Source organism: Antechinus flavipes, chromosome 2 (assembly GCF_016432865.1).
Source record: "Antechinus flavipes isolate AdamAnt ecotype Samford, QLD, Australia chromosome 2, AdamAnt_v2, whole genome shotgun sequence".
In the NCBI taxonomy this organism is placed as follows: Eukaryota; Metazoa; Chordata; class Mammalia; order Dasyuromorphia; family Dasyuridae; genus Antechinus; species Antechinus flavipes.
The window spans coordinates 156,565,535-156,592,834 of record NC_067399.1 but is presented as its reverse complement, the minus strand read 5'-3'; the positions used below and the strand labels follow the sequence as shown (position 1 = coordinate 156,592,834).

The following is a 27,300-nucleotide window of genomic DNA, read 5'->3' as shown; positions in this document are numbered from 1 at the left end:
TTCTTTCTTTGGGTGTAGCTGCTTCTGCCCATCTTTGATCAATTGAAACGGAATTAGCTCTCTTTATCGAAGAGATCCACTTCCATCAGTACAGTATCCTTAAACAGTATCATTGTTGAGGTATATAATGATCTCCTGGTTCTGCTCATTTCACTTAGCATCAGTTCATGTAAATCTTGCCAATCCTCTCTGTATTCATCTTGCTGGTCATTTCTTACAGAACAATAATATTCCATAACATTCATGTACCACAATTTACTCAACCATTCTCCAATTGATGGGCATCCATTCATTTTCCAGCTTCTAGCCACTACAAACAGGGCTGCCACAAACATTTTGGCACATACAGGTCCCTTTCCCTTCTTTAGTATCTCTTTGGGGTATAAGCCCAGTAGAGACACTGCTGGATCAAAGGGCATGCACAGTTTGCTAACTTTTTGAGCATAGTTCCACATTGCTCTCCAGAATGGCTGGATGTGTTCAATTTCCACCAACAATGTATCAGTGTCCCTGTTTTCCCACATCCCCTCCAACATTCCACATTATCTTTCTCTGTCACTCTAGCCAATCTGACAGGTGTGTAGTGGTATCTCAGAGTTGTCTTAATTTGCATTTCTCTGATTAATAATGATTTGGAGCATGTTTTCATATGTCTATAAATAGTTTCAATTTCTTCGTCTGAGAATTGTCTGTTCATCTCCTTTGACCATTTATCAGTTGGAGAATGGTTTGATTTCTTATCAATTAGAGTCAATTCTCTATATATTTTGGAAATGAGGCCTTTATCAGAACCTTTGATTGTAAAAATGTTTTCCCAGTTTATTGTTTCCCTTCTAATCTTGTCTGCATTAGTTTTGTTTGTACAAAAACTTTTCAATTTGATATAATCAAAATTTTTTATTTTGTGGTCAGTAGTGATCTCTAGTTCTTCTTTGGTCATAAATTCCTCCCTCTTCCACAGGTCTGAGAGGTAAACTATCCTGTGCTCTTCCAATTTATTTATAATCTCATTCTTTATACCTAGGTCATGAATCCATTTTGACCTTATCTTGGTGTACGGTGTTAAGTGTGGGTCAATGCCTTGTTTCTGCCATACTAATTTCCAATTTTCCCAGCAATTTTTGTCAAATAGTACATTCTTATCCCAGAAACTGGGGTCTTTGGATTTGTCAAACACTATATTATTAAAGTTATTGGTTGTTTTGTCCTTTGAACCTAACCTATTCCATTGATCAACTAGTCTTATTTCTTAGCCAATACCAGATGATTTTAGTAACTGCTACTTTATAATATAATTTTAGATCTGGTACAGCTAGGCCACCTTTATTTGATTTTTTTTCCCATTAATTCCCTTGAAATTCTTGACCTTTTGTTTTTCTATATGAACGTTGTTGTTATTTTTTCTAGTTCATCAAAGTAGTTTTTTGGGAGTCTGATTGGTAAAGCGCAAATTCAACATTCACCCTTGCAAAACTTGTGACTCATATTTTTCTCCCTCCCTCTGCCTTTCTTCCTTCCCCCAAAACAGCAAGTAATCTAATATAGATTAAACATGGTCTTCTAAACATATTTCTAAATTTATCATGCTGCACAAGAAAAATCAAAACAAAAGGGGAAAAAAGGGGAAAAAAGGCGAAAGAGAAAGCAAACATTTAACAGCTACAAAAAGGGCTATTACAAATATTTTTGTACATGTGGATCCTTTTTCCTTTTTTATGATCTCTTTGGGATACAGGCCCAGCAGAGATACTGCTGGATTAAAGGATAAGGCATCTAAATTCTTAAAAGAAAAGTTACATAAGTTACAGAAGAAAATAGACAATTAAATTTATACTAGTGGGAGTCTTTAACATTCTTCTCTCAGAACCAGATAAATCTAACTATGAAATAAATGAGAAAGAAGTTAAGAAGGTGAATACAATTTTAGAAGAGTAAGATATGTTAAATCTTTGGAGACAACTGGATAAAAGTAGAAGTATACTTTTTCTTTGCAGAAATTGACCAGTATTAGGGTATAAGGGTCTCAATCAAATGCAGAAAAGCAGAAATATTAGATGTATCCTTTTCAGACCATAATGCAACAGAAATTATTCAGTAAAGGGACATTAGAAACAGATTAGACATTAACTGCGAACTAAACAATCTAATTCTAAAGAATACGTGGGTCAAAACAAATCATAGGAGTAATCAGTTTCATTAAAGAAAGTGGCAACATATCAAAATTTATTGGGATATAACTAATATAGTATTTAAGGAAAAATTATATTTCTATGTTAGTATTGATAAAATAGAGAAAGAACAGATAAAAGAATTTGACATACAACTGAAAACCCTAGAAAAAGTACATATTAAAAATACCCAATTGAAAATTCTGAAATTCAAAGGAGAGATAATAAAATTGAAAGTAAGAAAATCATGGAACTAATTAAACTAGGAGCCAGTTTTATTTAAAAAAAAAGTCATCGGTTACTTTGATTATGAAAAATTACCATTATCAAAACAAAAAAATGAATTTACCACCAGTTAAAATGAAATTAAAGCAATTATTAAGAGCTATTTTGCTCAATTATATGCCAATAAATCTGATAGTCTAAATTAATTGGATGACTATTTACAAAAATATGAATTGCCTAGATTAACAGAATAGGACATAACAAGATACGCAAGTATCTTATTTTACAAAAAAATTGTATATCATAAATGAGCTCCCCCCCAAAAAAAATCCTCTGAATCAGATAGGTTCATAAATAAATTCTACAAATATTTAAAGAACAATTAATTCCAATACTATATAAACTATTTGGAAAAATAAGCAAAGAAAAAAGCTACCAAAAGTAGTGCTGATACCTAAACCAGGAAGAGTAAAAACAAGGAAAGAAAACTGTAGTGAATATGCAAAAAAAAAAAAAAAATTAAATACTAACAAGGAGATTACAGCAGTATATCACAGAGATCATACAGTGTGACCAGATGAACTTTATACCAGGAATGCAGGGCTAGTTCAGTATTAGGAAAACTATCAGCATAATTGACCATATTAATAACAAGACCAACAGAAATCATATGATTATCTTAATAGATGCAAAAAAATGTTTTTTGACAAAATACAACTCATTAGTATTAACACAAGAAAGTATAAGGATAAATTAAGCATTCCTTAAAGCAAATAGCATTTATTAAAAAAAACCATTAAGCATTATCTAAAACCAGCAAGAATTATCCATATTAGGAATAAACTGGAAGCCATTACAGTAAGATCTCAGGTGAAACAAAGATGCTCATTAATATCTGTATTATCTAGTATCTTTCTAGAAAAGTGGGCTATAGCAATAAGAAATAAGAAATTGAAGGAATTAGAATAGGTAATGAGGAAACAAACTATCATTTTTTCATATATGATCATATACTTAGAGAATCCAAAAGAATCAACTAATAACTAGTTGAAACAATATCAGCAGCAAAGTTGCAGGATATAAAATACATCCACATAAATAATCAGCATTTCTATGTATTACCAACAAAGTTTAGCAGCAAGAGATAGAGAAATTTCTTTTAAAATATCTGCAGGCAATATAAAATAAGTCTACTTGACAAATCAAACCCAGGAACTATATGAACATAATTGGAAAATACTTTTCACACACAGTCATTTAATATTAATTGTTCATGACAATTCTGTCTCAATTTACATGTTCAGGGTCATACCAAATTACCAAAAGCCATCTATTTTATAGAGCTAGAAAAAATACCAACAATTCCTCTGAAAGAACAAAAGGTCAAGAATATCAAGGGCACCAGTGGTGGGGGGTGGGAGGGGTGGAATGTGAAGATGATTTAGCAGTACCACCTCTCAACTTGTATTACCAAGAGGTGATTATCAAAACAATCTGGTACTGGTAAAGAAATGGATCAGTAGAAAGATCAAGTACACTATACACAGCAGTAAATAACCATAGTAATCTAGTGTTTGACAAACTCACATATTCAAGATTTTGAGACAAGAATTCATTATTTGACAAAAATTGCCAGGAAAACTGGAAAGCAGCTTGGCAGAAAGTGTAGGTATAGCCCTGGGGCAAGTAGCTGGTGCAGTGGTTAAAGTTCTGGGAATTCAAATCTGACCTCACATACATACTAAGCTGTATGATTTTGGACAAGTCACTTAATCCTTATTTCCTTCAGTTATCTCATCTGTGAAATGAACTGGAGAAGGAAATGCCAAGCTACTCGAGTATCTTGGCCAAGAAAACCCCATGAGGTGTTGTGTCAGACATGATTGAAAACTGAACAACAATAAAACCAGAAAGCATGGTTGGTCAAATTGTGAATTGATTTAACCATTCTTTAGAGCAATTTGAACTATGCCCAAAGAGCCATAATACAGTATATACCCTTTGGCCCAGCAATACTACTAGTAGATTTGTATCCCAAAGAGATCAAAGGAAAAGAGCTCAAGTTCATACCAAAAAAATGTTTCTAGCACCTTTTTTATGGCGAATAAGTTATTGTAAATTGAAAGAATGCCCACCAATCGGAGAATGGCAGAATAAGTTGCAAATGATTATGATGGAATACTATTGTGTTATAAGAGATGATGAGCAGGATGCTTTCAGAAAAATCTATAATTTATATAAATTGATGCAAAGTAAAACGAGCAGAACTTGGAGAACATTGTACACAGTAATAGCAATATTATATAATGATTAATGATTTACTTAGCTATTCTCAGTAATAACTGGGATCAAAGACAGTTCTGAAGTTATGTGTTGAAAAATGCTATCTATCTCCAAAGAAAGAACTGTGTGGAGAGTCAGAGCATATTGAAGCATACTTTTTAAACTTTATTATTCTCAGGGATTTTTTTATTTTTATTTTTATTTGGTTTGGTATTTTTGGTTTGTGTTTCCCCACCTTCACTCCAAGGCAGTTGGAGTTAAGTGATTTGCCCAGAGATTATACAGCTAGGAAGTGTTAAGTGTCTGAGGCTAGATTTGAACTCAGGTTCTCCTGATTTCAGGGCTGGTGCTTTATTCACTGTACCAACTAGCTGTCCCAGTCTGTTTTCTTTTGAAACATGATAAATATGGAAATGTTTTGCATGAATATACATATGTATTCTGTATCAAATTGCCATTTAAAGGAGGAATGAGGGAAGAGAGGGATGGAGAGAATATGGAACTTAACATTTTTTAAGAAATGAATGTTAAAAAAAATTTTTTGTTTACATGTTATTGAAAAAAATAAAATAAAAATTAAATGTTACATGGAGTGAAAATGCTAATTTCTACCAAGAAAATGGTTCTCTTGACCATTACTTTCCTTTTTCTGTCTGTTTTCTTCTCTTGTACTTTCTCCCTTTTCTCATCACTTCCCAGTTTCAGTCTAGGTCTTTCTAATCAGCCCTAGTCTCTTTTTTTTTTTTTTGAATGTTAGCATTATATCATCAATTGCCTGTTTGACATTTTGACTTGGATGTTTCTTACACACCTCAATCTCATTATATCTAAAACTGGATTCATGCCTTCTACTTCTTTACCAAAATTCTATTTCTATTAAGATGGTATCACTTTTTCTAGTGTCCCAACTTTTCAGTTTTATTGTAACCTTCACTTCTTCAGTGACTTATATCTGGTCAGTTATCAACTTGTAGTTTTACTCATACAATTTGCAGGTGTCATCAAAGTTCGGGGCTAATCATCTCTCATCTAGACTTTGCTTCCTCTTCCTAATTGGTCTCTGTCTCAAATCTTCCCACCACCCTAGATCTATCCCATTTTATCATATGCATAGCTGCTTAGTGATTTACTTAAACACATATCTGCCAATTATTCTTCTCCTCTGCAAACTTCAATGTCTCCTTGTCCCTAGGCTTAGATATAAGCTTTAGCCTAACTTTACATTGCCTAAAAAAAAAAAAAAACCCTTCACACTGTTACTCTTTCCAGACTCTAGTCTAACCAAACTGATCATCCTTCATCCCTCTCTCATTTCCAATCTCTGTACCTTTGAATTGGCCACTTCTCATGCCTGGAGTGCACTCCTCCTCACCTTCTCTTCTGAGTCCCAACTTAAATAGCATCTTCTTCATGAATCTTTTTTTTTGTTGTTGTTGATTCTTTTCTTCTGCAAGTACCCTTCTTCCTTTCCAAATATATGCATGTGGAGTGTGTGTGTGTTTATATATTTACATAAATATGTATTGTCTCATATAAGAGAATGTAAGTGCCTTAATGGCAGAAGCTGTGTCATTTTACATTTTTGTCTCCCAGTGTCTTGCTTTGTACCTGTCATATAGATGATGGTTATTAATCCCTGTTGAATGATTAGTTGAAAATCACTGTATGTTGTTTTTGCTAGTCTTCCTTACTACCTCAATTAAGTCAACCTTTAAAATTATATAGCATATAAAACCTCCCTCTTTCAGTTGTAAAGGACACACATACACACACCACGCAAAAACTTTTTGGTAGGGTACAAACTTAATAGATTTAGCTTTCTTGACTAACTTAGTTAAATAGTGATTACTGTCTAGAGATTAAAATCTTACTCTGTTGTTTTTATTTCCTATCATCAAACATGTAACTTCCAGAAACAAAATATAAATTTCTACTTAGCCTTGGATCTAAATAATTTTTTAGAGTTGTAAATAAAACTTGTAAATTACTTTCTTATAGCCCAAAGAATGCAATGGCGTCAAGATCCCAGTTGATACCAGTAAACCTAATCCAAATGAAGTGGAGTTTGATAATCTATATTTGGATATGAATGGAATCATCCATCCTTGTACACATCCTGAAGACAAGTAAGTAATGGTGGAATTTCAGAGTTGAAAGGGGACCCCAGAAACTATGTAGGCCAATCTGTATTTTAATAAAAGTCTCTTCTATAGAATTGCAGCAAATAGTTACTCAGGCTTTGCTTAAAGATTTACATTGAGGGGAAACATGCCATCAACTGAGGTAGCCCATTCCCTTTACAGATCATATTAATTAGTAAAGTTTTTCTTAGAACAACTCTAAATCATCTTCTTTGTAACTTCTACTTGTTGTTCTGAGTTCTCTCTTTGGGAAGATCTTGAAGTCTTTCATCAAAATCTTTTGTTCTCTACATACTTTCAGCTTAATCTTTATAAAATGTAGCATCCTGAATTGACCAACATGTTACAAACAGATTTGGCCTAGGACAAAGTAAAAAGAGACTGTTACTTGTTTAGTCCTAGACAGCAGGCTTATGTTAATATAGCATGTCTTTTGCATGTTCTTTTGACTTGTCAAGTTAGGATTCATTGGATTCACAGTTGGCCCTCCATGACATTTACAAAACAAATTCTATAGCTATGTCTTCCTTATTAAAATTTTAAAATTGATTTTTCAAATTCAAGTGTTAGGACTTGGAAGTTTAACACAAATAAATGCTTATCTTATTATATTGGGCCTTATTTTTTAGTCTCTTTAAGATTTTTTGGACTCTCGCTTTATCTAGTATTTTGACTTTTCCTTCTAGTCTTTTGTCATCTTCAAACTTGACAAGCTTGACAATTTTCCCTATATTCATTTGTAAGCATGATGATCAATTTAAGGTCAAATACTGGCTCCTGGTGAGTGCAATCATTAGAGAGTAGTTGATGGTGAACCATTTCATGGCTCCTTTTTGAATCCAGTCATTCACTAAGTTTCTTGTGCATATAGCTGTATTATTGCCTTGCTTTCATCTTATCCACATGAGTTTTATGAAAACATTTATAAAATGAATTACTACATCAGAGATAATCTCTACATATAGTAGTTCCTTGGTCTACCAGTCCAGTAAACTTGTCAAAAAATATAAATGACACCTGGTTTCTATGAAACCCTTTCAGCGTTTTTGATCATTGCTTTCTTTTATACATATTGACAAACTATTCCTTGAGCAATATGTTACAGAATTTTCAAAGTTAAATCTCATTTCCCTTTAGTTTGTAGTAGAACCTTCTTTGAAAGATAGGCCTTGGTAATGTCATATCTACTGAAGTATTTTGTTGTATTATTAGTATACTGAGACCTGGTTTGTCTAGGCCTGGTGATTTAAATTTATTAGGGTCTGTTAGGATACTTTCATTGTCCTTCTGCTTGTTTTGGGTTTCAGTTATTTCTCAACCATTTTTAGTTTTTCCAAACCAAAAATTATTCTCTCACAAAAAACAGATACAAGTCAAGTGTTGAATAGTTGACTTTTTTTTTTTTTGTCATTATTCTTTTATCCTCCCTGAGTATCCTCCTTTTATTATCTTTAACTTAATGTAGCTAAAATATACTGCTATTTGACTTTATTTTTATGCACCCATGCATGTTCATTCTCAACTTTATAGCATCATGGCACCTTTTTGTATTCATTCTTCATTTCCTGTTTTTATTTCCATATTTTGCACAAATTTAAGTTAATTTATTAATTCTTTGTGAATCATGACACCTCTTTAGATAGTTTATCCTTTTCCTTTTTCATTAGTATTGTTTCTCTTTGGGTCTTCAGCATTTCATTTATTTCTTTTGAGATTACTTTCCATTAAGAATTATTCTCGGGGGCAGTTAGGGGGTGCAGTGGATAGAGCACCAGCCCTGAATTCAGAAGGACCTTAGTTCAAATCTGAACTCAGACACTTAACACCACCTAGCTGTATGACCCTGGGCAAGTCACTTAACCGAATTGCCTCAGCCAAAAAATAAAAAAAATAAAAATAAAAGAATTATTCTCTAAACTTTTAGAAATTAGCTAAAAATTTAGGTTGAGTTTTCTTTTTTATCACAGATTGTAAAATGGAGTGATCATGTTCTCTTTAGGTTCTTATCATTTCTATTTTGTCATCAGTTTCTCCATGTCTGGGACAGTCTATCTTTTGGTTTCTCGACCTTTTATAATTTATCAGTAAATATTTATTTAACACTTTCATGTGATAGATGCTAAGGATACAAAACCTGAAGAATTGATTTTTTTTCTACAGGAAATGCCACAAACATCAATAAATACGAAACAATGTACAAAGTGTACATGGTAATTTCAGGGAAATTTTAAAAGTCCTTTTAAAAGAGGTATCATTTGAACTGAACTTTTAAGGGGAACTGGAATTCTCGTAGACTGAGGTGAAGAGAGTATTATTCCAGATATGAATGATATGCTGTGCCAAGTCAGGAATGTGGGAAATAAATGTTTTGTGTGATGGACAATGAGAGGATGAATTTGGCTGGATTATCTACGTTTGAAGAAAATTAATATATATTAAATCTAGGGCAGGTGGCACAATAAATAAAGTGCTGGACCTGGAGTCAAGAAGACTTCTTTTCCTGAGTTCAAATCTGGTCCCAGATACTTGCCATGTCACCCTGGGCAAGTCACTTTACCTCAGATCCCTTAGCTATAAAAGATCTAGAGTAGGAAATGGCAAACCACTCCATTATTTTTGCCAAGAAATCCTCAAATGGAGTATGAAGCTTTGGACACGACTGAAATAGCTGAACCATAACAAAATTCTGGAAGATTACGTTGGTGTACGATATTAAAAATTTTCAGCAACAAACAATATAATTTGTATTTTATTTTAACACCAATAACTAAACATAGGAGTTTTTTTGATCAGGGGAATCCATAACCAAACCTGTATATTAGAAATATTACTTTGACTTTTTCATGAAAGGTGGATGGGAATTAGAAGAGACTAGGTTACTGGTTACTTGGGATACCAATTAAGAATATATTAAAGGTACTATAACTAGACAATGATGAGATACTGAAATGTTAAGTATGAATAGAGACACTGGGATATATAGGAGGGATGTGAAAGGAAAATCAACAAAACTTGGTGTGGGAGAGTGAGGAGTTAGGAACAACTGAGGTATTTGAACTTGGGTAAGTAGAACTCTTCTTGACTTTGGGAGAAATAGGGAAGTTTGGAAGTTGGGTGGTTTTGGGAGAAAGATAATCAATTAGTTCTGTTTTGGACAGGTGGAGTTTTAAGTTACCTACAGGGCATCTAGTGGGAAATGTCCTATAGGCAATTGGTGATTGAGAACTGAAGTTTGGAGATGTTAAAGATCTGAGTTATTTGCATAGAGATCATTGAACCAGTGGAAGCTATTGAGATCACCAAGAATGTAGAGAGAGAAGGTAATAGAACTGTTGCTAAGACAAGTCAAGAAATAATTAGCCACTATGCTTTTGGCAAAGAGTAAATTTAAACAGATGTTCAATAAAGTCATTTCTCTCATTGTTATAGTATAGTTTTGTGCTAGATTTGTGAATTGTTTTCTGAACTCATGTACTGTTATTCTTGTCAACTTTGATAGGCTCATGTGACCTCATAGCCCTTTATGGTACCTGATAAAACCATATCACTTTTGTTTGTCTTTCCATTTTTACATAAATGTTCTCTGCTATTATCTCTTTACTCCTTTTAATTCCTAGATTTCCTTGCATGAGCATATTTCAAACTATACTGCTATAAATCTCCCTCCTTTTGAAATTTCTTCTTTTTGGATAAGTTATAATTTTCCAGAGCTAATTTCAGTCTTGAATCTTATGTCATGATGTCATGAAGTTATCAATGATACTTATAATGAAAATTTGTCTCCTTTTCTTACTATTTTTACTTTACCTTCTTATGCATACTTCTTGCAAGGTGTTCTATAGATGATCTCTTTTGTAATTATAAGATGTCTATATAAGATAGTAAGATTATTTCTATATGTTATCATGATCATGATATGAATATTTTTTCCTTTGCTTTAAATTATAGACCTGCACCGAAAAATGAAGATGAAATGATGGTTGCAATTTTTGAATATATTGATAGACTCTTCAATATAGTAAGACCAAGACGGCTTCTCTACATGGCAATAGATGGAGTAGTAAGTATTAAAATAATTTCATTCATTCACTGATCTGTTACTAATGTTTAGGTGAAAAGCATACTTAAATACTGAACTTCATCTAACATCGTTTAAGAGCTATAAAGCATCAATTAGAGAAAGGGGTAATCTTGATTTTTTGTTTAAAATGAAGATTTTTTTTTTTGCAAACTTACAAATCAAGGCCATTATAAATTAGTGCTTTTGTATAATAATACCAACTAACTAAAGTTAGAAAACATTGATGTAAATAAGCATACCAAAAATTATACATATGAATAAGAATAAAGCCAATATAACTATTGGTAGCTTCCTTGTTCAGTTTTGTTTTATGGCTTCAGTGTAGTTTATGATCTGCTGTTCAGGAGTGATTTTAGTTTTGAGAATACAAATTGTTTGGATGTGAAAATTAACAAATACCCTCTAAGATATGTTTACTCAATAAAAATAGTTGGCTGGAGTAAAAAAATATTATAATTCAAATAGTTAAGATTTTATCTATTATCTATTTATCATCTATTTAAATTTTAACTAATTATTATTACTAATAATTTATAATTATAAAAAATAATTATTTTATTGGGTAAAGCAAAAAAGGAGAACAGGAAATATTTTGTCTTCTGTTAATAGTTCATTTCATATTGATTTGAGTTCTTCCTAGGGTGTGCCTTTCTTCTCACTACCTAATCCTTTATTGGGTTAATTAATGAAAACATCATTATATTTTGTTCTTAAATTCAATTGACAATACCTATTAATAGATAGTATTAAAAATTAGGATTTAGCAGATTTTTTTTCTCTTTTGAGGTTAGAAGAGGTACCTTCTATCATCATCTCAGACAGTTTTCTTTCTGCTTAGAATCTCCTTCTCCCAACTAACTAACTAAAATGAAATCTCTAATAAATTATCCCACAACCAGAAATGATTTCTGTTATCTTTTTCCCTGCAAAATTCTCATAGTACTTGTATCTTATGCTTTTAAAAAAAAGTATTACTGAGTCTGGTTATAGACCTTTTATGTTTTTTTTTGTTTTGGTTCAGACCTGGGTTTCATTGGATAGGACCTAAACACAGGTCATATTTAATTGCATCTTATTTAGCTGCTTCAGACAAAGTGTGACATAGCAGAAAATCATGCTTGGGTCCAAAAACTATTATCTACCTCCCCGAATCCAATTTTTAAGTTTCTATGGGAAGCTGTATAGTTTGTGATTTATAATTTTAAACAGTATGTTCTGTTATTTATAGAAAATCTGTCAGATATTGGATTTATTGAATATGTCTTATGTTTTTCTCTCCACATCATCTATGATGTTTATAAACTAAAATATTTTTCTTCTCTTTCCTTCTTTATGACTATCCAATTTTTACTGAGTACTCTTCCCCCCAGTCAGTTGCCAGATCTTGTAATGTTTTGCTCTATTATACCTGTCAAGTGTTTCTACTTTTCTACTGATAACGCCCATCACCCCAGTTCAAATTCTCATTCCTTCTTCTCTAAACTATTGCATTAGATACCTTATTGATCTCTGTGCCTGAAATCTTTTTTCCTTCAATTTAAGTTCAGTTAGCACTGAACTGCTAACATGATTTAAAAAAAACCCAAAAAACAAAACACAGGTCTACATTAGAATCAAATGCAAACCCTTCACAACCTGGCTCTCATGTATAATTTCCTTTGTAGGCTTATTGCAATAATTTCCCTTTATATACTGTTTGATCCAGCCAAATTGCCCTTCTGTTCCCTATGTACCTCCTCTTTCTCCTTTTTACTTCATGTATGTAATACACTTTCCACTCAGCTTTGCATCTATCATATTCTGCATGCAGACTTGCCTTATCTTTCTAGCTGATAAGATCTTCCTACTTAAAACACAAAATTGTTTAGTATTAGGGTATTAATTTTGTGTATTTTCTGTATGCTTATACATGTACGTATTGACTTTCCTGACAGAGTAAAGTTCCTTGAAGGTTGTATTTACATAGTTGTTTTTGTCTTTGAATTTCTATTACAACTTAATACTTAGAAGGGTACTAATTGTGAGTGTTAACACTCACTCACTAATAATAACTAGTGAGTTGATAATACACTGTGAGTTATCAATTGAAAAATAATAAAATTTTTATTTTCAGGCTCCACGTGCTAAAATGAACCAGCAGCGTTCCAGGAGGTTTAGAGCATCAAAAGAAGGAATGGAAGCAACTATAGAGAAGCAACGAGTCAGGGAAGAAATACTGTCAAAAGGTTAAATTTTTTTGGTTAAATTTCATTTTTCTTTTAGTTGTTTACTTATAAGAGGTTTTACTAATTCTTAGCAAGAAAAAGTTTTTTCTTTCCTTAAGTTTAAATTCATTAAAGAGTAAACTTGAAACACCTCAAAGTCATACTTGGCCTTCAGGAATAAGTTGTATTGTTTCCTCTTTTCAGCTTATTGAAAATCTTTCATTTATTATTTCTGCCTTATTTTTCACTTACCTAAGTTAGGATCAGAACACTTGTTGACATACTTTGATCTTCTTTTGATGTGTTGAGAAGCTTTGGCAAATCTTAGTCTCTTTTTGTGTAAAGAAGACTCTGTCTCAGTAGTAAATGGTTATTTTAAATTCCTCCCTTTTTTTCAGATTGTTTTTTTGTACAGACTACCAGCCAAAATGATTTATCATATATGTCTCAAGACCTGTAGATACGTATCTGTGTGTGTGCATATACATTAAATAGAGGATGAGGTATATAAAATTCATTATATCAGACCCTACAACCTTAAGGAAGAGTTGATAATGAAGAGTGAGTGTATAGATTAGAGGAAATGAATATGGTAACAATAGTCAACTTAGAAATTTCTAAAATAAGTCTGCCCTCTTGTTTTGGGTTGTTCCTTCTATGCAGCAAAGATCTATACCAGTTAGTAGTTGTAAAAAAAATTTGTATCTCATTTCAATTTTCTTCACATTAAATTGCATGTCAGCTTTTGCTAGAATAATATTTTCCATTTAGCCTTTTTGTATGTATCTAACAGTATCTTGTCATTTTATTGATATCTTTGTCTTAGTGTTACACAATTATTTGTTTTTAAAAAGAATATGAATTATGCATTTGTAATAAATGAGAGCTGATTGCTAGTATAGAAAAAGGCAAAAAGAAATGGTATATTGAGGAATCTAGGTGACGCAGTGAATAGAACATATAGATCCTGAAGTCAAGAGAATCTTAAGTTTAAATGCTGTCTCAGACACTAGCTATGTGAATCTGGACAAGTCACTTAACTCTAAATGTCTCAAAAAAAAAATGAAATGAAATGATGTATCCAAACAAAATTATCAACTTATGATTAAACTTATCTTTTTATATTTGCTTGGTGGTATGCATTTAATCTGAATTTAATGTTTATAGCATGTAGGTACATGCCCTTTAAGCAGAATGTATAATTTTACACAACATGAAGTTATTGATGTTATTAAATCTTTGAATTTTTTGTGTATTACATATTTTAATACAATCTGTCAGAGCCATTAATTTATTTTTGGTGGAAGTTTTTTTTTTAAATGGGAACTGTGACTTGAAATGAAGGGGATCTGTTTCTTTGGGTTGTACATTTTGTTCTTTAATAATTTGTTGATCATTCAACTGTTCAGAACAATTTTTTTAATGTGGGAACAAAACGTTTCTCTTCCCTAGGTGGCTTTCTTCCTCCAGAAGAGATCAAAGAAAGATTTGACAGCAATTGTATTACACCAGTAAGTAGTCCTACACTTTTCTAGTTATTGCTAACTCTAAAATAACAGGTTAACATTTTCTTCTGTCTCTTTTAGGGAACCGAGTTCATGGACAATCTTGCTAAATGTCTTCGATACTACATTGCTGATCGTTTAAATAATGACCCAGGGTGGAAAAATTTGACAGTAAGTTTCATATTTTGGTATTTGAATCAAGATTGGAGTGATTATAATTTGTATTGTACTTTGGTGGGATTGAACAGAGAACCTGAGAGAGAGAGAGTGTGAGAGAGAGAAAGAGAGAGAGAGAATGTGTGTGTGTGTGTGTGTGTGTTTTAGAACTGAACAGAGAAAGATGTATTTGCTTGTACATGTGTATTCTCTCTCCCCATCCTACCTCAACATTTGAACAATGTCAGAAGAAAGATAAAGTTAATGTATAGTTGCTATAAATGGGTATTTGGATGGATAAGTTAGAGTGCTTTTTATGGGAAAGGTCAGAATTTCTATAATGAATGACAATTGAGAAATTTCAACATCCTATCATCATTGCTTAAAGTCATTAAATAATCCCATTTATTTAAAACAATTACCTTAAAGGGCAATGTAAAATAAAATATGAGGATAATAGAGTTGCTTATTATTATAGACATAATAAAAGCCCATAAGATAGAGATTAGATTTTGACATAAGCAGATGCTATACTTTGATTGCCTTAACATGCAATAACTTGTAGACTTTTTGATACCAATCTAATAAAAAAATTGTATTTATGACTTCATAATTGTATATGCTTATATTTTCTGTTACATTATACATTAGGAATGAAGCCATGTTTTAACTATATTTATTTTGAGAATCTGTAATTTAATTGTTAAGGATATTTTTTCTACCACTAATAATAATAAGTAAGTTTTATGTAGTAGTTATAAATATTTTGAAGGTACTCTTCATCCATTCTCTCATTTAAATCTCAGATCCTACAGGTATCATTTCTATTTTACAGATAGAAGAACTGGCTCAGATAAGGGCAAATGACTGCTTTTAGCCATGTGGCTAGTGGCCGAGGCAGAAATTGAACTCCAGTCTTCCTAATTTCAGCTAATATGCTACAGTCTCTTTCTTGTGTACTACTGCAAATTATAGCCCCTCTTTTGCTTAATAGATAGTTTTAATGGGTTGCTGTGGCAGTTACTTTCATTTTTTGATTGCTAAGTCTGAAAGTTGAAAGTAGAAATGGACATTAGCAATCATCTTACCCTAGCTATATATGAAAGGAATCTTCTCTGTAGCATTGGCAAGTAATTTTCTATTCTCTCCTTACAGATTTTCAGGGAGGGTAAACTCTGAAGCCAATCCATTTCATTTCTGTATAATTTCAATTGTTAGGAAGATTTTTTTGCCTTAAGTCAAGCATAGATTTTTCCTCTTTGTAATTTCTACCCATTACTTAAGAGTTCTGCCCTTTGGGGCCAAACAAAAAAATGTGTTTCTTCCACATGAGAGCATTTCAAATACTTGAGACAGATATCAGCTTTTTTTTTTTTTTTTTCCTGCCCTTCATTTCCCCAATACCTTCTCATATTTAGGCTGAACATCCCTAACTTTTTCAACTGATTTTTTTTAGACATGGACTCAGGGAACTAAACCATCTTGGTTGTTCTGTAATTATCATACCCCAAAATAAATACAAAACTCCAAATGAAGTTTCATAAGAGGAGAGTACAGTGAGATTATTACCTTCCTATTCTTGGAAGGGGTGTTTCCCATAACACAGCCAAAGGTTATATTGGTTTTTTGGAGCCATTATAACATACTCCTGATTGATGTTGTTTGTAGTCCACTAAAATCCCTAGATCATCTTCAGCCCAACTAGTCATCTTACCATGTTTCCTTCTTTCTAAACTTGTGAATCTGATTCATGTATTCAAATAAAAGACTTGGCATTCATCCTTGTTGAATTTCATTTTGACAAATTCAGCCCAATGCTCTAGTCCAGGGGTCCTCAAACTATGGCCCACGGGCCAGATGCAGCAGTTGAGGATGTTTATCCCCCTCACTTAGGGCTATGAAATTTCTTTATTTAAAGACCCACAAAACAAAGTTTTTGTTTTTACCATAGTCCGGTCCTCCAACAGTCTGAGGGACAATGAACTGGTCCCCTATTTAAAAAGTTTGAGGACCCCTGCAAGTCTATTAAAGTCTTTTGTCATGAGTGTTATTCAGTGTTAGCTGTTCCTCCCAAATGTGTATGATGTTTAAATTTGGTCAATATGCCTTTTTCCAAATCATTGATAATTTTGTTAAACATGAGTCCGAGCACAGATCTTTGAGATCTTCCTACCTACTGTAGAGTGGGAGTAGAGACCACCAGTTTGACATTGAGCCAGAAGCAATTACTCTTTTTTTTTTTTTTTTTTTGGTCGATGCTACTTTGTTTTCTAATTACATGTAATTACAGCATTCATTTTTCTAAGATTTTGAATTACAATTTTTTTTCTCTCTCTTAACTTCTCCCTCCCCAAAATTGCAAGCATTCTGAAATAAATTATACATGTACAATAATTTTTTTTTAACACATTTCCATATTAGGCATGTTGTGAAAGAAAAATTAGAACAAAGGGGAAAAACAAGAGAATGAAAGAGAAAATCAAAGAAAGGTGAAAATAGTATGCTTTGCTCTTCATTCAATTTCCATGGCATTCCATCCCAAGTTTTTTGAAATGGTATTGGATTACTATATTGCTGAAAAGGACTAAGGCTATCATAATTACATATTATTACATAATATTGCTGACACTATTTACAATTTTCTTAGTTCTGCTCAATTCACTTGGCATTAGTTCATCAAGTCTTTTCAGGCTTTTCTGAAATTAGCCTAGTAATATTACTCTTGTAGTCTAGCCCTCCAGTAAGATCCATATCCATGTAATTGGATCATAATCTAATTCATATTTTCAATTTTCTCCACCAGAATAGTATGAAATATGAAATAGTTCTCAAAAGCTTTGCAAAAATACACAGAATTTCCTTCATCTACTAGTTTAGTAGTCCTATCGAAAAAGAATCTGAATCAGCATACCCATCTTTTTTTTCCCCTACATGTTCTCCATTCATTTCTTTAATAATTCATTCTAGAGTTTTCTTAGGAGCCAGTCAAAATTGCCTGATTCTTTCCTAATTTTTGAAAATTGGGAGAGTGATCTTTTCTGAATCTTTTCTCATGATCTTTCAAATGTTGAATGAACACTAGCATCCCATTCTTTTTTTTTTTTTTTTTTTTTTTTTTTAATAACTTTTTATTGATAGAACGCATGCCAGGGTAATTTTTTACAGCATTATCCCTTGCATTCACTTCTGTTCCGATTTTTCCCCTCCCTCTCTCCACCCCTTCCCCCAGATGGCAAGCAGTTCTTTACATGTTGAATGTGTTGCAGTATATCCTAGATACAATATATGTGTGTAGAACCGAACAGTTTTCTTGTTGCACAGGGAATATTGAATTCAGAAGGTATAAATAACCCGGGAAGAAAAACAAAAATGCAAGCAGTTTATATTCATTTCCCAGTGTTCTTTCTCTGGGTGTAGCTGCTTCTGTCCATCTTTGATCAATTAAGGCTCTCTTTATCGAAGAGATCCACTTCCATCAGAATACATCCTCAAACAATATCGTTGTTGAGGTATATAATGATCTCCTGGTTCTGCTCATTTCACTCAGCATCAGTTCATGTAAGTCTTGCCAGTCCTCTCTGTATTCATCCTGCTGGTCATTCCTTATAGAACAATAATATTCCATAACATTCATATACCACAATTTACTCAACCATTCTCCAATTGATAGACATCCTTTCATTTTCCAGCTTCTAGCCACTACAAACAGGGCTGCCACAAACATTTTGGCACATACAGGTCCCTTTCCTTTCTTTAGTATCTCTTTGGGGTATAAGCCCAGAAGTAACACTGCTGGATCAAAGGGTATGCACAGTTTGATAACTTTTTGAGCATAGTTCCAAATTAGCATCCCATTCTTTCAGGATGAAAGGATATAATTCATCTGGACCAGAATATATAAAAAAAGCTAAAAATCAAGAGGGACATAGAATGCCCACTCAGGGATAAGGTGGAAAAAAATCAAGAGTAGAGTCAGAAGAGAGTTGAACATCAATGGCTGGAGCCCATCATGACAAAGTGGTTCTAGGCAGGAACTCACCAATCAGGAAGGATTCAGGATTAGAGTGAGAAGGCAATTAGCTGGTGAAGGGATGCCATGAAACCAAAGAACCAGTAGTAAAGCTGAGAAGATATTTTGAGTAATGTGAAATGTCTCTAAGTCCCCTAATATAAATTAATTTGACCAAGAGAACAGATTGATTTAATTCTGAGTCAAGACTGTTTGCTGTTGTCTACTTGGTCATACATAATAGGTTTTGTTTCTTTAAAAAAAGTAGGATGGTATCAATTCTAAAAAAAAAAAAAAAAAAATGTAGTTACCTTTTACTAAAAAGGGTCTTAAATGAGTAGAATTATCTTAGAAGTAATCAATTTGGACTAAAATGGAAATTTAGGTTTAATTCTGTTTCTAAAGGAAAGAAGAGAATGGATTAATTATGTATTTTTATTTTACAGGTTATTTTATCTGATGCTAGTGCTCCTGGTGAAGGAGAACATAAAATCATGGATTATATTAGAAGACAAAGAGGTAAAACCCAATTGTAAATGCTATATAAGATCATTTTATTGAAATGTTGACTGAGACTGATAAATCTGTAAAAAAAATTTTATTCTCCCTAGCTCAACCTAACCATGACCCAAACACTCATCATTGTTTATGTGGAGCTGATGGTAAGTTCCTTATTGGATTTTTTTTTCTTTTCCTAATCGAATCTTTGAAAGCTGATGGTTTTTTGATTTTTTTTTTAAAGTAGTGAATTTTATGTAGTTACTCTTGTAAGCTTCAAATGTCTTGTCAAAACACATTTTAACTTTTACAATCTCTCTCTTTTTTAAATTTAGAAAATCTTGTTTTAATCTAGAGTGGCAATTTATCTTTCAGCCTACTAACATCACATTTTTAAAAGATGTACTTAATATTAATAGTAAACACATTAATCTTTCTTGAAACAGAATATTTTGTATGTTCTTTTTACTTTGATATATACATAGAGAAGTGTGAAAAGGTACAAACCTAGCACAAGTTGGGTAAGGCATGGATAGATAGAAGTTTTTAAAAAGAATGGTTTTAGTGAATGCCAATATTAGTCAGCAGTGTGAAGTGCAAACCAAAGAACCTAATGTGATTTCGAGTTACAATAAGAACGTTATAACTTAAATGATAAAGAAGTGATTTTATTCTCCTATATTCTGCTGAGATCAGGTTGGAAAGGAGGGTTTTGTTTTAACTAATTCTCTTAGAATGGGAGATTGGTAAATTGTAGAGCATATAGAGGAAGTTAAACAGATGGTGAAGGACTTTGAAGCTCTCATATCCAATTTGAGCCTAAGGAAAAGAAGATTAAAGAGGAAGCTGATAGTCCTGTTTCAGTATTAGTAGGGCTCTTGCGTGGAAAGAGGATTTGATTTGCCCTGTTTGATCTAGAGGACGGAATGAGTAGAAATGAACAGAAGTTGCAAAATGGCAAATTCATGTTTGGTGTTGGGGAAAACTTATTAACAATTCCTGTCCAAAGTAGAATAAACTGCCATAGGAGATAGTGTATTTCCCTTCATTAGTATTCTTCAGGCAGAAGCTAGAAGTCACTTGTTGGTTATATTATTTGTAGAGATTAATATTTGGATATAAATTGGACTAATTTATTGATGTCCTTTTTAATTGTAAAATTCTGTAAATTGTTGAAAACTTTTTTTCCCCCCTTTTTGCTATCATAGGGGGACAGGGATTTATTGTCATTTATAAATAATGCATACATTCTAATCATTTCCAATTTTTATTGGTTTTGTCTGTGTGTGTATGTTTGTTAGCTGATCTCATTATGCTTGGACTTGCTACACATGAGCCAAACTTTACAATTATCAGGGAAGAGTTCAAACCGAACAAACCAAAACCATGTGGTCTTTGTAATCAGCTTGGGCACGAGGTCAAGGACTGCCAGGGTTTGCCAAGGGAAAAACAGGGAGAGGTAAGGGCTTCAGAATTGTTTCTTTTCAAATTAGAAAAGAGTTGTTTGGACATCTCTTCTTCTGTGACCACTCACTGAATTGTCTTTGAATGATTTACTCTTCTATGTTAGTATGCTTACGGTCTAAGGGACTCCTACTAGCTTGACAATTTTGGTGAGGCTAAGGCATAAAATATAAGAACAAAAACATGAGTATTCCTAGTAGTTTACTAATTCCTGAGTGATTGTCCTACATCCTGTAGCAGTTAGTTGGTATTTCTTCTCTCCACTCTTGCCATGCCCAAATTAAAAACTTAATTGTTTTAAGGAGCTGCTTTTAGTGCTTTTATTTTTACTGAAGGTTTGAGATTATTGGGCAGGGGTGTTTGTGTTAATGGTCAAGTCCCTGAGCTTTGGCAGGGTTGCTCCTGACTCCAATATTCTTTTCTCTAGCCAGATGTGCAAAGAGGAATTTGGTAACGGCCATTAACCTTGTAGATCTTGCTAATAAGTAAGGCTTCAAACCCTTGGTTAGGATTCCTCCTTTAAATGAACTACAGTGAATCACTGAGCAATAGTTTTAGTTAATTAAACCAAAATGGGTTTTGATGTCCAAATTCATTAAAAGGGAATTCTGCCACAATTAGGAACATATTAAGATGTGCGGGTGCGTGCGTGCGCGTGCGCGCGCACACACACATACAACCTGTTACAGATTGCTTGCCCTCTTGGGGAAAGGGAGAGACAGATTTAAAATTCACTCTTATAAAAAATGAATTTTGAAAAATATCTTGTAATTGAAAAAATAAAATACTATTAACTAAAAAGAAAAGGTAAATATGTTTGAATTAATAACTCATCTCATTTCTTGTAGCATGATCAGTTTGAAGAAAGTCTTCCTGCTTCAGAAGGAGAGTTTATCTACATTCGGCTAAATGTGCTTCGTGAGGTATGCAGAAATAATCATTGGAATTGTAACTTGAATGATTTGTTTTTTAATATCTTTAATTGTTATTCTCTGGTTGGATTTTTCATGTAGTATTTAGAAAGAGAATTAACTATGGCCAGCCTGCCATTCACTTTTGATATTGAGAGGAGCATCGATGACTGGGTTTTCATGTGTTTCTTTGTGGGAAATGACTTCCTTCCACATTTGCCATCCTTGGAGATTAGGTATGTAAATTTCAGTGGAATTACATGAATTGACATTTTACATTTTTCAGGAAATATTAAATAAATAGTACTAATACATGTTTTTTGATTATAGGGAAGGAGCAATTGATCGTTTAGTTAATATATACAAAAATGTGGTGCATAAAACGGGGGTAAGTTTCAAATTTAATAATTTCTAAAAATAAATATTTGTTCTTTGAAGTAGATAATTTTCTATTTGTCTTTATCACTTTCAGGGTTACCTTACAGAGAGTGGTTACGTCAATCTACAGAGAGTACAAATGATCATGTTAGCTGTTGGTGAAGTTGAGGATAGTATTTTTAAAAAAAGAAAGGATGATGAGGTAAAAGTTTTTTTGGTAGTATCTACAGTGCCTTATTATGCAATAGAATATATTTTGTTTTGCTTATTACACTTTTGAAACTGTTTCTTTGCTATTATATTAGATCAAAAAAGTGATTACATTTATAAAATGTGATGTGATGGAGTTTATCTTAATATTCATGTCACATAACTGCTTCAGAAGTTCACCTTTATTTTAAGCTTTCTTCTTTTCACTTTTCCTGGTAAAAGAAAGACATGTAATTATGTGAATTAAGAATATGGAATCAGCATTCAAGACCAAATCATAGGAAGAATTGTTCTACCACTTAAGAGCAGAGTATGTCCTTTATTGAACTGGGAGCACAAAAACCTGAGCTGAAATATGGCCTCATATACTTAACTTGCTATAGGATCCTGACCAAGTCATTTAACTGTTTCACTTTCCTCATTTGCAAAATGAAAATAATAATAGCATTCCTAGAGTTACTAAATGGGTCAGATTAGTAATATTTATAAAATGCTGTGCAAACTCTAAAAATAATGCATAAATGCCAGTTATTTTTACAGTAATAATAGTATAACAGAGTCAAAGCAGAAGCACCCAGCAGGAAAGTTAGAAATAGTTACATATATTATCTGTATTTACGAAGAATCCTTTATGATCTTGAAAGGGTTAAAGTAGTAGTTTATTTTAAAAGACTGGAAGAGAACAGAGTGTTCTATGAAAGATGGCAGCTCTAATAGGATCTACATAACTTGGCTTAAACACAATCCTAATTTGTTAGATTTGATTTCAGTTTATGTAGATGGTATGTTGTTTAAAAAGCAAATTTTCATAAAATAATTAAAATAACTTCTTTCTTGAAAAGGCATTAATTAATAAAAGTCTTTGGCATTAATTTTTTAAATAAAATATTAAAAATTGGAAATAATTGGGAGACTTTTAGAGAAAAGACAGTTGAAGGAAATGTAAGATACTTAACTTTTAATCAGTTATTTCTACTGGTGTACTGTCTTTATCTTCTGAAACTTTGCATACCACTTTGTTGCCTAATCCCTAGACAAGAGAGAGGGACTTCAGAGCAATTTTAGAATTTAAAGCTGACAGGCCCTTAGTCTAATCTAGGTCAACCCCTTCATTTTATGAATGAGGAAACTGAATGTCAGACAGTGATAGTGAAACTGAGAGCAAGTGGAAAGAGAATCATTGCTTTAAATAGCTTCCTGTTGCCAGGAAAGAGAAGACACTTCAGAATACAGAGCAGAAGTATTGTCTTACCTATATTTTTTTCATGCTTCTAAGCTAGAATCGATTTTCCTTTACTAGAGGGAAAAGGAGTAGGCATCTGCATAGAGCCTGTGATGTGACACTCACCTTCTAAGCATTTAAACACACCTCATTTAATCCTCACAACAATCATAATGCACAGGATTTTATAGATATCTCCATTGTATCGATAAGGAAACTGAGGCAAATAAAGGTTAAGGAACTTACCAAAGGCCAAACAATGTATCTGAGGCCAGAGTTCAAATCAGATCTTCCTGAGCACTATGCTAAATAAGCATTTGAAAAATAATACATCATTTGATCTTCACCTTAGCTCTGGGATGTAAAAGCTATTATTGTCTCTATGTGACAGAAAACTGAAGCATACAGTTTAAGTAACTTGCCATGGATCACATAGCTAGTAAATTTCTGAGACTGAATTTGAACTTGGGTTCTCCTCTTTCCAGGTCCGGCATGCCATTCACCATCCATCCAGATGTCTCTAGGTTAGGTTGATTTCAGAAAGAAAAAAGTAGTATACTGCTAATAACAAAAACTACTGCTTTGAAACTCATAATACCCTTCCTTTCTATTTTCTAAGATTTATTATTGTAGCAGCAACTTGGGAGGATAGTGGAAGGGTTGTATTATGATTTGCCCTTTCCTAATAGCCAGAAGTATTAATAGTAAGCCAGAATAGTATTAATACTATCAAGAAATAGTTTGACAATTTTTGACAAATTGTATATAAATTTATGGCATAGGAAAGGTTTTCCATGTTTAAAATTAAGTGAGAGAACAAACTTCATCTGGGTACCATATGTCTCATGAAAAAACATTTTTTAAAATGTACATTGTTATACTTAATTACTAATCTACCTTTTGGTCCTTCTATGTGTGCCTAACCAAATGTTATGCTTAACAGCTTTATGTACATTGCAGTGTATATAAAATAACAGTAATTAGCATGGATAATCTTTTAAAAAATATTATTTATGTTATAATTAAGTGAATTACATCAGTATCTTTAAACATTTGAGGGGTTTGAGCATTGAATTTTCGAGGGGCAAAGTACATTGGGTGCTAGTTACATTTTGAATTTGATCAACAAACAAAGAACTTAACTTTTAGAGATATATATTTCAAAGCCCTAGTCATAATTTGTAAAATTGTTTGGACAAGTCAGTTTAGAGAGATTCTTAAAGTTTTCAAGTATGCTTTTTTTTTTTTTTTTTTTGGGTATAGAAGGAAAATGACAGTCATGAATGCTTCATTTATTTTCCTATTATTCATTTTGTGGCATCTCAGATGTATTTTGAAATATTAGGAATGTCCTAAATGCCTCTTAAATTTTCTGTTTCTAATCATTTAAATTTTTAAAATTTGTGTCTTATTTCTCAATTACATAAGCCATAAACTTCATAATCACTTCTGCCATACTTTTCTGTATCTACTTAAAGTTGACATAGGAAAAAATTATGCCTGAGTTTAAATTTCTGACTTATTACATCATCCAAAGCAGTGATTGCTAGGTAGCATTATCAAAGTCTCAGTATTTAAGATCTCTCTCTCTATATAAAATCCCTGAATTAATACTAATAATTCCAAATTATGCTAAGTAATAAGTGGGATGACTTGAATCTTATATTTTTGTTTTAGGAAAGTTTTAAAAGAAGGCAAAAAGAAAAAAGAAAAAGAATGAAGGTAAGTCTTATTAGGTTTCTTAAACATAGTATTGGCAGAAAATTAGAATTGTTTTTTTAGTAGGTATTAATGGCACTGGTCTGGCTAACAGCCAGGGCTCATTTAAAGAAATATTTAGTGATAATCTGGATTCTCTTTTATTCTCTGGTAGATTGTTTACATATCTAACTGGTCTCCTCCATAATTTCAATTTTTATTTATTCTCTATTCTCTTTCATGCTATCATTGATTAGTCTTCCTTAAGTAATGATTTCATCACATTAATAATCTGCTTAACAATCTTCAGTGGACTTTCTTGGGCACAGGATGAACTCTAAACTCTGACTGCTATTCAGAACCCTCTATATCTCCCCACTTTACTTGTCTAGCCTCATTTTCTCCTATTTCCTCAACATGAATCTTTTATTTTGATCAGGACCCTTTCCTGAATATTAAATGAATCCCATTTATTATGTCCTTCTATCTAAATCCTACTTGACTTTCAAGATAATGATCTGTCCTGTTTTCTTGAACTCTTCCAGTGTTTATTTATCTTAGTCTTTTCTTGTTAACAATGTATTATTGTCTCAATTGTCCATTTTATGTCTTAAAATACATTCCTTATATTATTATTTTTCATACATGGATGTCTTGAGAGGCAATATAAAGTAGTAGATAGAGATCTAGTTTTGGAACCCAGAAGACTTAGGTTCAAGTCCTGTGTTTGACTTATTAGTTACATGACTGTGGACCAATCTTTTAATCTTTCAAAGTCCTAGAGCAAGAATCTAAGTTGTAGAGCAGTTGTGCTTTGCATTAATAGAGGGAATTCCTTAAACTGATGAAATAAATTTATCCCAAGGACATTTAAGTATGAAAATGGAAGGAGAACAATAAGCTCAAGAAAAATGGAACATATCTATAAAGATTTTACAATCATTTCTTTTTTTATCATCAAGGAGAGTGGCATTATCCCTTACACTCCCTATGACTATAATGTCACAGTTTTATAGGGGAGGTAGAAATGGTATTAAAGAGTGTAAAGACTAGAAAACTTGGCTCAAGTGTTTATAGAAGATGTATGCTTGAGGCAACATAATTATGAGGTGGTGAGGCATTATTTTATCAAGAATTGTCCATATTCTACACATTAAAGGAGAGTACCAAAGAAATGGTAAACATCTCATACTTCAGGAATACCAAAAAAAAGCATCTGAGAGAACATTCATAGTTATAGTGTGTTAAGTATTTATGAATTGCCTGCTATCTGCCAGACCCTGTACCAAGTGCTGAGTATATGAAGGCAAAAAAAAAAAAAAAAAATTCTGATCTCACAGATCTCACAATTGAATGGGGAAAGACAAAATACAAACAGCTTTGTACAAGTGAGATCTATACAGGATACATTGGAAATAACCCCAGAGGTAAGGCACAAAGATTAAGGAAGACTAGAAAGGCATCTTGAAGAGAGTGGAATTTTAGTTGAGATTTGAAGAAATCCAGGAGATTGATAAGAAGAGGACTTTAGTTTCAGGTGTAGAGAAATAGCCAGGAAAACTGCTCAGAGTCTGGTAGTATTGTGTGTGAAGAACATCAAGGAGGCTAGGGTCAGTAGTTTGCAGAGCAAGTACATGGAGGCAAATAAGGTGAAAGAAGTATGGAAAGACAGGAAGGGGCCAAGTTATGAAGGCCTATATAAGCCTTTAAAGTCAGATAGAGGGTTTTATTTCAAATCCTGTAAGTGATAAGGAACCACTGGAATTTATTGAATGGGAGAGTGTTGTAGTCAGATAAATTGAGTCAAAGATGGATTACAGTGAGGGGAGGCCAACCAGCACAGTATTGCTGTAGTCCAGGTATGAAGTGATAAGGACCTATAACAAGGTGATCTCATTGCTGGAGGAGAGATAGTTGGCATAAGGTTTTTGCAAATGTGCAAATGACAGAACTTGACCACTTAATGGATATGAGGAGTGTGACAGTAAAGAATCAAGGATGACACTGAAGTTGCAATCCTGGGTATTTGGGTAAATGGTAATATTTTTCACAGTAATAGAGAAATAAGAGGGAAGGATTTGGGGTCGGTGGGTTTCAGTTTTGGACATAGTGAGTTTAAGATGTCTACAGCAATTCCAGTTTAAGTT

General features: G+C 32.7%; 1 protein-coding gene across 2 annotated transcripts in view; it reads left to right on the top strand.

Annotated features, from left to right (window-relative positions):
- The window catches only part of XRN2 (5'-3' exoribonuclease 2), a 110,362-nt gene that overhangs the window by 26,794 nt on the left and 56,268 nt on the right, over positions 1-27,300 (top strand). The window contains exons 2-14 of one of the 2 annotated variants that reach the window (XM_051975848.1): positions 6,675-6,802; positions 10,766-10,877; positions 13,012-13,123; positions 14,555-14,613; positions 14,689-14,778; positions 19,219-19,291; positions 19,384-19,434; positions 20,572-20,729; positions 21,583-21,657; positions 21,748-21,881; positions 21,976-22,033; positions 22,118-22,225; positions 25,133-25,177. In XM_051975848.1, coding sequence (XP_051831808.1) covers positions 6,675-6,802; positions 10,766-10,877; positions 13,012-13,123; positions 14,555-14,613; positions 14,689-14,778; positions 19,219-19,291; positions 19,384-19,434; positions 20,572-20,729; positions 21,583-21,657; positions 21,748-21,881; positions 21,976-22,033; positions 22,118-22,225; positions 25,133-25,177 — 1,203 coding nt within the window. The remainder of the gene's footprint in view (positions 1-6,674; positions 6,803-10,765; positions 10,878-13,011; positions 13,124-14,554; positions 14,614-14,688; positions 14,779-19,218; positions 19,292-19,383; positions 19,435-20,571; positions 20,730-21,582; positions 21,658-21,747; positions 21,882-21,975; positions 22,034-22,117; positions 22,226-25,132; positions 25,178-27,300) is intronic. The other variant, XM_051975849.1, reaches the window with a different exon arrangement.